At 29.5% G+C, this 10,834-nt stretch overlaps 1 protein-coding gene across 2 annotated transcripts in view; it reads right to left on the bottom strand.

Moving 5' to 3' along the window:
- Nucleotides 1-107: 107 nt before the first annotated feature.
- Lon (lon protease homolog, mitochondrial) overlaps nucleotides 108-10,834 on the bottom strand; it is a 105,590-nt gene continuing 94,863 nt past the window's right edge. For both annotated transcript variants that reach the window (XM_085815185.1, XM_085815186.1), the window contains exons 19-21: nucleotides 8,296-8,511; nucleotides 4,292-4,452; nucleotides 108-1,642 (exon numbers count right to left, since the gene is read on the bottom strand). In XM_085815185.1, the coding sequence (XP_085671311.1) occupies nucleotides 1,499-1,642; nucleotides 4,292-4,452; nucleotides 8,296-8,511 (521 nt within the window). In that variant the 3' untranslated portion in view covers nucleotides 108-1,498. The remainder of the gene's footprint in view (nucleotides 1,643-4,291; nucleotides 4,453-8,295; nucleotides 8,512-10,834) is intronic.

The following is a 10,834-nucleotide window of genomic DNA, read 5'->3' as shown; positions in this document are numbered from 1 at the left end:
CTTGTTTCTTGCTAAAATTTGCACTTATAAACTTCCAAAACAAAATGTTTGTGGTTTTTGGAATAAATGCAAATGGTTTTACTAAATAAATACACAACACACCTAAAAATATTCATACATATATTTTATTACTCTGTAGCTATCAAACATATACAGAACTTTATATATTTGAAAACACGATTCATAGTCAAAAGCACATACTTTTCAAATTGAAAAACTTATCGTAAAAAATATTTTATTTTTATTTATTCACATATTTTATTTCTTAATGTGATGATCATCTTAAGATAAATATGATGTTCTCATCTTCTGATAACATTTCCTAGGCACTAGCAATGAGACAACTCATCCTATACCCAAGGTTTTTCTATATTACTGTAGCATGTCAAGCAACTTATTTATTAAATTTTCAGCACATTCTGGTCCATATTATGTTGTTTTCACAAAATTTATAAATAGTAGGACAAAGGCAAACTATTACTTTGATGAATGTGGTAATGTGTCAATCAATGCTAAATACAGTCGTTTTGAACTCAACTAGTATATCTATTAAAAACTGAATAAGAAAATCGGTCTATAAATTAAAATTTTAAAAGGCAGATAGTTAAACATCTGAAGTGACTCAAGAGTAAAAGGAAAATTGAGTAGAAGATAAAATCCAATCAAGATAAAGTAATAATTTAGTAAACTCCAAACCTTTTGTTCATGAAAGTATTAAAATTTATACTTTTTATCAGATAGAACTTGATACCTTTCTAAAGCATTTTATTTGTACAATTATTATTTATATATAAAATTTATACTTTTTATTAAATAAGAAATTGGTACCTTTCTAAAGCATTTTATTTGTGCAATTATTATCTACAGTTTACAGGAAATGTTTGATATATTATGGACAATACAAATATTCTTTTCTTATTTATATATTTTTATTTAACATAAATTTTTCATAGTGATACATGTTTTTGTTCAGTGAGTTCCAGCCCCATTTAACTTCTGATTACACAGTTGAGACATTTAGAAATTTTATGATTTATAGTTAAAATGAGAAGGGGGCAATTATGAATTTATAAGTACTTATTACATATACCCATTCATATCTTCATGGAATAAATGGTTGGCAGATTCTGCCAGCAATCCCATGGTTAAATCCTGATGATAGCACTGCTGATTTTTAACATTTCTTACTCTGAAAATCTTTATGAAGATAGAGTAGAGATACAAAATGACCAATAATTTTTTATTAAAAATTAATTTTTAGAATAAGTTTTAACTATAATGCTTTTTATTTGTATCAATTTATAAAGACCATTTTAAAAATTAAATATTTCTCCAAATAAGAGACAACATATATTTATTCAAATTATTAATCATTATAATTATTATTCATTAATATATCAGTTCAAATAAGTATTATATTTTACATAACTAGTAATACAATCAGAAATTTAGAATACAAAAATAAATATTTATGTTACATTATAAAATTCTTATCTTTTTATAAAAACATAATTTTATACACATCACTATAATGTTCAGCAAAATGCACCTCTAAGCCATCAGTTATGAACTTTGGCAAATCAGCAAAATCTTTCTTGTTTTCTGCTGGCATAATAAGGCAGGTAACACCAACTCTCTTTGCCTAAAAATAAGCCCAATTATTAATTGGCTAATGATAAACAAATGTTTATTAAATTAAACAAACAACACAATCTTTTGCAGATGATAAAAGAGTTTTGCTTATGTAACTATGAGGATAGGTATTGCAGTAAACAATTTCACTCTGTACGAAGCTCAATTTTGTCACTAAGCCTAATTTAACCTTTTCGTGAGGGCGCGCCTTTGTTTAAGATGCTCCTGCGGGACAAAATTGAATCAAAGGCAGTCACCGTACAGGACGGAGGTTTTGCATCGCTAAGCCTAATTATATATATATATATATATATATATATATATAAATAAAAATTAAAAATTAAAAAAAAAAAAAAAGAAGAAGAAGAAGAAGAAGAAAAGAAAAGTTTTGCTTCTAGCATCGCAATTTTTGGTATCATTTTAGATTATTACTTGAGCTCTTATATATATTAAAATTAGCACTTAATAACATTTTTTTCTTTATTTTACATGAAAATATACTTAAAAAATTGCTTATCTTGTAAAATACTTTTCGGAAGTGCTATTCAAATTATTCCAAAGTTTTAATTGATAAAACCCATCAATAAAGTTTAAAACTCATAAAACAACACAATAAAGATTATTTACATAAAGAAGTAACAAAATTTAAAATGAAGACTGAGTGTGGTAATTTTCAAAGCAGGGAGAAATATTGCTTTCTAACTCTCAGAAAAAGTATCACTTTCTAACTCTTTAGGAAATGAATAATCACTCTCATCTGCATTCATAAATGGTTCATTGACTATACGAGGGTATTCTTTCTCTGATATATAGTGCCTTCCCGCCATAACAGACTGGAAGTGAGGCTTTCCGAAATAAAAAAGAGAAGAAACGGAACTATATCTGAAGGTAATGCAAAATGTAACAGTACTCCACATACTAACTCTAAAAGACTATATAGTAAAGGAAAAAATAGAATAAAAAAGGGAATTGGATATAAATCAGACATGTGAACGTTTTCATTAGCACGCAGGGATTTAAAGAGCTCACCCCTGTTTACGCTTCCCCCCCCCTTGAAAGAGCTGATGAGTAAAATACCAAAGTCAAGCAGAATATATCAAACTCAAGGTCAGGAACCTAAAACTGTGTTCATTTCAAAAGTAATGGACACAGGATGCCATCTAGTGGCCTGCAGAAAAACGTTCCATCTTAAAATGCGTATACGCATCACCCGTCCTCTGAATGCAATGTCTAGCGACGCGTGGGTAGGATGCCCGGCTGTAAGAGACGTTCTTAGGGAATGTGTATATGGGATGCCCATCTTGAAAGAGTTAAAGGAAACCATTAAAAATCATGATTTTTGAATGTTATATAATTACTTCCTTACTTCTGAGTTAAAAAACTATTTGCTAATGTAAGGAAACAATTTTTGTTATGTACTCTCTAAAATTGAAAGATTTCAGAAATTTGGTACTGCTTATAAGAACTGCAATGTATTTAACTGATTTTGCCTTATATCACTTGAAACTAATTCGAATCGTATAATGGGGGGGGGTGAAGAAGAAGTTCTTTTACATGGGAGACAAAACTTCTTAAGTAAAAATCTTTTCTATGGAAGCTTCTGAGCTTTAAAGCTACCTTTACTTTGTCATTTGTTTTAAATTTCATGAATCTTCATTAACTACTACACTTTCTTCATTACCTGATTATTTGAGGAAAAGGAAAATTTCTTCTTGCAACAAAAGACATAAAATTTTTTAACTCCTACTTTCATTGTGATGTGATGTAACTTTGATATTTAAATTTATTTAGCATATGCAAAAAATATTTTCCTAAAAAATAACAAAACAAAAGATTATAAAATGAAAAACAAATATGTTAGGAAGAATAATATCTGCCCATCTATGGTGTAGCTAAGATATCTATACCACAGCTCTTTGGAAGCAGGAGGCAAATTTTTTTTACACTTTGGAAATGTACATTTTTCCTCCCCCCAAAAAAGGGTGGTGAAATTAAAAAATAAAATAAATAATCTGAAAGGGTTTAGATTTTAATAACTGCCTAAAAGGGCTCTTTAAAATTTAACATGGTTTATCAATAGAAATTATGAATAGACATGGACGAGGTGGAATAGCAAAAAAAAAACATTTTAGGCTATTAGATGAAGATGCATTTAGCTTTATGAGAATGTTATATATCTTCTGTACATTTAAAAAGTGAAAAAATTATGTAATGTAAGTCTATAAATATATTTAATGTTTTGATCAGAAATATCATGAATTAAATGCATTTTTAGCCCCAAAAGGTTATTATTTCGAAACAGGATTTTGCATTGTTTTACTTTTCATTTGAGTCTCATCCAAATGGCAACATATTTGAATGAAAAGTGAAGCAACACATTAAAGTGAAACAAAGCAAAATCATTTGTGAGAACCTTAGCCCCCCCTTTTTTTTAAAGTCTCTTTTCAAAAACTGCAAAATGAAAAAATATATAAAGCACAATGGCCAATTATTGGCATACATAAAATTCTGTTTGGAAATGCATACATGCAACATCGGTCTTCTACATAACATTTCTTTTGCTGCACATATGTAGCATCCGAGTTCTCATTTGCCACATATCAGCCATCAGCAACAAAAATTAAGTACAGAAATTTTAAGTTTCAAGCCTTAAACTTACTGCTATAGATTTTTCTTTGATTCCACCAACAGGAAGTACTTTCCCTGTGAGAGAGATTTCACCAGTCATAGCTGTATTTTGTTTCACGGACTTTCCTAATGCTAAAGATAGCAAAGCACTAACCATTGTACATCCTGCACTTGGCCCATCTTTAGGAACAGCTCCCTAAAATAAAAGCATTTGTTTCATAAGTATTTCCTTTTATACACTACAAACATAAAACTAAATAAAAACGAAACTAAAATGAACCTTTTTTAAACATGATGTTAATCATAACACACTGATAGCTTGATCAGTTAAAAGGGTATATTTATGTAGTTTATAGAATTATGAATAGAATTTCAAATTTATTATTATAACTAAGCAACGAAACAATAAAATAAAGCAGAAATATTTATTTTATAATTTTGTGAAGTGCTGTTAAGTGGTCATGCTTTAAAATACAAAAAGCAGATTATATGGGTAAAATTAAAGAATTGCCTAAACTTTAGAATACCCACTTTGCTTAGTAACTTCAAAAACACTAAAAAATTATTAATCTTATTAAATTATTTATCTCTCAAAATCAATCTTCCTGATTTTGTCTATCTAGTTTCGATCATTAAAACAATTTGCAGTTCATAAAGTAAGTCAGGCAGCTTATTATTATTATTTCTCAGATTACATGGAACTGTTTTAAGCTATTTAAAGAGCTCAGAGCTCCGTTTAAAGAAATAGTTAAGATTTCTCCAGAATTTATTTGGTTTCTTAGAATAATAAAGCTACGAGGAGGCAGTGGACTTTTTTAAATTTTAGAAATATTCAAACATCGATTTCCATTATATTGTCAGTTGCTTAGATAAGAAGGTTAAAAAAAAAAAAAAAAAAAAAAAACTAGTGGAAACAGTTCAGGAATGTCATGATACATTTAATGACTGTTAAGTCATAATCATTTCTAAGTATAGGAAAAGTTCGGCAATCCGGAAAACTTGGGAAATGCCGAATTCTGGACATGCAAAAATTCTGGATAATTGAGATTATAAAAAATGCAGTTTGAGGCAGAAAACTGAATGAATGAAAGAATGAATTTCTGTTCAGAAATTATAAAAAGAGCCTTTTATCTGCTATTAATTTCAATATCAAATTTAAATTATGTGTTTACATTTAAATTATGTGTGATATTGAAGATAAAAGGGCATGTCAGACATAAATACCAATGTAAAACATGAAATTCCCTCAAGCATGAAAATTGGCTGAGATCTCACCAAACTTACACCAGTCATTTCAGTCAAAGTTTGAAGGAAAAGATCACTCTTTATTAGTAAATAAGAAATTCATACAAGTTACAGACATAAAATACAAAAAATTTAAAATTGCCTGTCATAATTTTTCACATTGCACGGCTTTCGCACAAATCCCACTTTTCTTGAGGCCAGGATCTAAAAATTTTGAAAACACTCTACTACATGCTGTTCCATTGAAGGCAAGTCCCTAATTTTATTTATCTATTTAATTTTTCAAAATGCGATTGAAATACAAATAAATAGCAGTTAACTTATATATATAGGTACAATGTTTAACTTCATATCCAGAAGCAAGATTTTTGCAGTGACTATGAAAGACAACCAACAAAGCGGATTGAAGGTTTTAGTCATTCTTTTAGTAGAATGCTCACTGTTCTCAAGATCTTTGGTCACAAGTAAATTTCTCTTGCACTGGATACCATTCTAAACCTAATAATTTTATTGATTTAATATCAGCAATTCTTCACACCAAATGCGAATCTCTTTATATATTCCTCCCCATTGTTGTCTTTTTTAGAGCAACACACAGGACATTCCTTTTTTATAGAATTTGGTGGTATGTGGCTTGCAAAATACCACCCTACAAGTAGAATAAAGTTCATACCATCATCACTAGACCATACTGACAAGCATATAGCAGAAGACTATTTGTCAAAGATTTCCTTGATCACAGCTAGCTTGAAATTAAGAAGAGATTTTTTTTTTTTGCACTTGTTATTATTTTGTATATTATATACAAATTCCACACTGCACAATCCAATATATGGAAAAATATTTTCTTGTAATATTTATGAAGTTGTTTTCAGATATTAGGGTAGTACGACATTTGATCCCATCTATCGACACCGCACATTGTAAAGTTATAATCGAAAATCACTTTTGGCTTTAGTTTTCCTTTTGCCGTCCCTGAAAAAACTGATACAGATAATGCATCATGAAAAGAACTAAGCATCTTTATTATTAGTCTCTTAGTACCCGTAATACCATCTAGGTGCAAAACAAAATGTGAAATATGAATATTATAATATTGTCAGCTTACATGACAAAAAAGTTGATCCATATTGAAAATAAGAGACATAAAGTTATGCACACTTTTTTAATGCGACCTGCATTACGAGACGGATTTCGTATCTCATGGAAATCGCAGGGGCGTACGCAGAGGGTTAAAGGTTTATTGTTCTGTAATGTTCTAGTATAATTTTTAAAATTCAATCAGGTCATACAATTTTCTATTTTATCTTTTTTTTTTAATTGATGCTCCCACGACAACTTTGTCGAAATATCAATTTTTTGCAAAATAATAGACATTGGGAAAGTTATAACTAAAATTATCTGCACATCAACAAAGTATCACTAAAATTATCTATCTTTTAAACCAATATTTTCAAGAAGTGAGTATTTTGTTTACATTATCTATTAAGTGTAATATTGTGGATGCAGATTCCTTTTGTATCTGTGAAATGTTAAGAATTCTTTTAATGTCAGCAAATATCCGTTCTCTTTTACTAGAGATTCTGTTTGATTCTGGTTACTAGAAATAGGTTTGATGTGATTATATTTACGACTTTTTCATTCCTTAACTTACCAATAATTTTTAATTGAACCTCCTCAATTTTCTCTAAGATCGACAGTTCTTCAATGAAAGGGCCGATTTTATCATTACCTCAATTTGTATTATTTTGCTAAACATAGATTTGAAATCTTCTTTAAAAATTTTATATTTTTCTAAAACTAATTCTGTTTTAGCATTATGTAAGTTATATTCTATTTCCTCAAAGAATTTCGTTAACTGCATTTTCAAAACTTTCTTACCCCCCTTCTTTTATTTGACACTTTGGAAATATTCTATGCTCTCAATTTTACAAATATTTTAGTAACAATAAAGAAATCTTGAATGCAATTAAAAAGCGTTAATTTGCTCGCTCACCTTGTACATAATACACAGTGCATAACTCGCACCTTGTATGAAATATGTGCTAGCTATTCCAATTTATTCCAAATGAAAGCTCACTGTCAGCAACATTATGAAGACTAAACAAAATACCTATTCAAGAACACACCTTATTTTCAATCTCAAGCTCGATAAACCAGTAAGTTATAGGCTGTTCCCTCATGTTAAATTAATAACAGTAAAAGCACATACCATAGAAAGTGAACTGTAGATTCATATATCTCTAATTTAAACTTGCGAATATCTTTGTTTGGTGAGGTGACACAAGGCAAAAAAGTTATGGGTTAGCGGTAGTCAAAAAACACAAAAACAAAATGCGAGCTGCAGAATGTAAATAATTTTTCGGACAGACAGGCAGCTGCTCTGGCAGTTGAAACAAAGAGCATATTGCATTTCAAATAAATATGTAACAGTTTTATAAGTGCAAAAGAACAAACTATACAACTGAATAGCAGGCAGTTCCTACAACTGTATGTGAAATGACGTGGATTTTCACTTAAAACAAATAATTTTTAAAAAGAAACTTTCATGTACACTGAACTCATACATAACAGGATACTTCCACAGTGAGAAACTGTTTAAGATAAATAAACTAAATGGAAAAAAATATGCAATAAAATTGAATAAAACACCTGAGAATAGGATCACCTTCTAATGAGATTTCATAAAGTGCTTACTTACCTCTAAAAATAGAAAAAAATATGCAATGAAATCCCATACGAAACCAGAAAATAAGATCACCTTCTACTGAGATTTGATAAATTGTTTACTTGCCTCAGGTACATGAAGATGCAAATGAGCTTTTTGCAAGAAATCATTTTCTGGATGTAGTTGCAGCATGAAAGATTTGGCAAACGAGTAAGCAATATTTGCACTTTCTTTCATCACATCTCCTAAATGTCCAGTCAGCTGCAAAGACCCTTCAAATTTCTTTTCTTCAGACAGTGGTTTACATTGTGTGGTTTCTATGTATAATGTCGAACCACCTGTAAAGAAACAAATAACATATTTCTTTTATAGAAGCATATAAAATAGTCTAATAGTTTTGCTATCTAGATTTGAGTTTAACCACATTTTTTCTTCTTTTTAATCTTTAAGGACGTAAATCAAATTTACATCTCGCAAGTCATTGGTGATTATTCACTCAAACACATAGTTCTACAGACAACAAAGCAAAGTAAAATATGCCACAACAGAGTTCAGAGCTATGGAGTAAAATTTAGAGCTTTGGAGTCAGGATATAAAAATTTGTCAGCCAGATGAAAACCAAAACAACAACAACAACAACAACAACAAAAAAAGTTCATGCCATCCAAATGAATGAGAAGATTTATTAGGTATGTGGAGTTTTAATTCCACATGCTAGTAACAAATCCTAACAGTACCTTTCACTGAAATATTCAGGAATAATATCTTATGTTCATTTAATGTTAGAAAAGCACATGGATACAAGGGAAGAAAGTACAGATGATGGATTACAAGCATACCCCACATAAACATTCACACACACACACAAAAAAAGGCCAAAATTACCTCTCGTCAGGTTCGACTTACCCGAACACAATATCCATTATTCAGTTGCTTACATTGTATGTGCCTTTAGTTTGCTTTCTAGTGTAAGGTTTAAAATTAATTGTGTTTAGTTTGCTTTCTAGTATAAGGTTAAAAATTTTTACAATTTTTCTTATTATGTAATTCATAACATAATTCATTTAGCTATTTAATTTTCAGTAATTGGTTTTAATATATGAGTATTTAGCTTTTCTTAGTTTATAATATTAAAATTACAAGTTCAATATTAATCTTATTTTCTAAGATATGTTTGAATATAAATCTACTAAAATGGAATAATTTAAATAATTTTTACGCATTTAATGAAAATATTACAATAGATGAGCAAATTTTGTCTTTTTAGAAAGCACATTTTTTCAAGCACTACTTCCCAAATAATTCAGCTAAATATGTGCTCAAAGTGTTTGTTATGGTTAATTGCATAATTTTCCTACACAATTAATTTTGAACCTTACACTAGAAAGCAAACTAAAGGCACATACAACGTAAACAACTGAATAATGGATATTGTGTTCGGGTAAGTCGAACCTGACGAGAGCTAATTTTATTATATTATTACACTTAAACCCTATTATAATAAACTTGAAGGAACCAAACATTTAGTTTGCTATTTCTGATCTGATATATATATATATATATATATATATATATATATATATATAAAAAAGAATCATCTCACAAAGTAGAGTAAAGAGTGATTGATAAATCACAAAACAAAATAATTTGCAGTCTATTACATTCCAAAATAAGTGAATAATAACTCTAATTAAAAATATATATACTAAGGGTTAATTGCAATTATTAAATTTTTTTCAATGTTTTTCAGTTTTACTTATGTTAATAATTATACATGATAAATTACTCAGTATAAAAGTCATGTTTACACCCATCCCTCAAATTAAAAGACATGTTTATAATTAGCATCTGTTCAAAAATGGTATATTATGTCTTCTTAGAATGAAAAATCAATGCAGCCATACTTCTTCATTCTTACACTTAATCATTTAAATTTTTTCCATAGAAATTATTAAGCACCGGTTTTTCGACATGGAACCAAATGCAGATTTAGGTTAACTGTATTTCCCACAGATACTGATTTGGCTACATTTATTCTATAATTTCCACACAATACTCACATTACCTTCCAATACAGAATGCTTACATTTACTGCCCAGCATATGGACACAATTACATAATAATATCCAAATGATTGATACATTAACTGCAAACACATTAAGCAGGGTCTACTGCAGTACATGTCATATAAACTTGCACAGACATTAGATTATTTCAAAGCAGGAGACATGAAAAATGTGCAATGCCCTCACTGGGACTCGAACCTCTCGAATATGTGCCAAGTGTGTTCGCCATTACACCATGAAGGCATGCTAAAAAGGCAGGAGAAATACATTATATAATCCTCCTTTTAAAGGATGACTGGGGATTAGAGGACCTAATCTCCAAATATTGGTGGTGGAGAATTATCATCCCCCACCTTTTTTTGGTTTGGGTGCCACTGTAGATACATTAGGTTATTGTTGAAGCAGGAGACATGAAAAGTGTGCAATGCCCTTGCCAGGAATCAAACCTCGGACCTCTCGAATATGCGCCGAGTATGCTGACCACGAAGGCATGCTAAGAAGGCAGAAGAAATACCTTATAAACTGATATGTTATGAGTAAAGTTTCAACATTAGAAAGCAATAATTTATTTTTTATTTAGCTAATAAACAATGAT

The sequence above is a fragment of the Stegodyphus dumicola genome, chromosome 4 (assembly GCF_044657685.1).
Source record: "Stegodyphus dumicola isolate Sdum_Otavi_A_Nest chromosome 4, ASM4465768v1".
Taxonomy (NCBI): domain Eukaryota; kingdom Metazoa; phylum Arthropoda; class Arachnida; order Araneae; family Eresidae; genus Stegodyphus; species Stegodyphus dumicola.
This window is presented reverse-complemented; position numbering and strand designations above follow the sequence as displayed.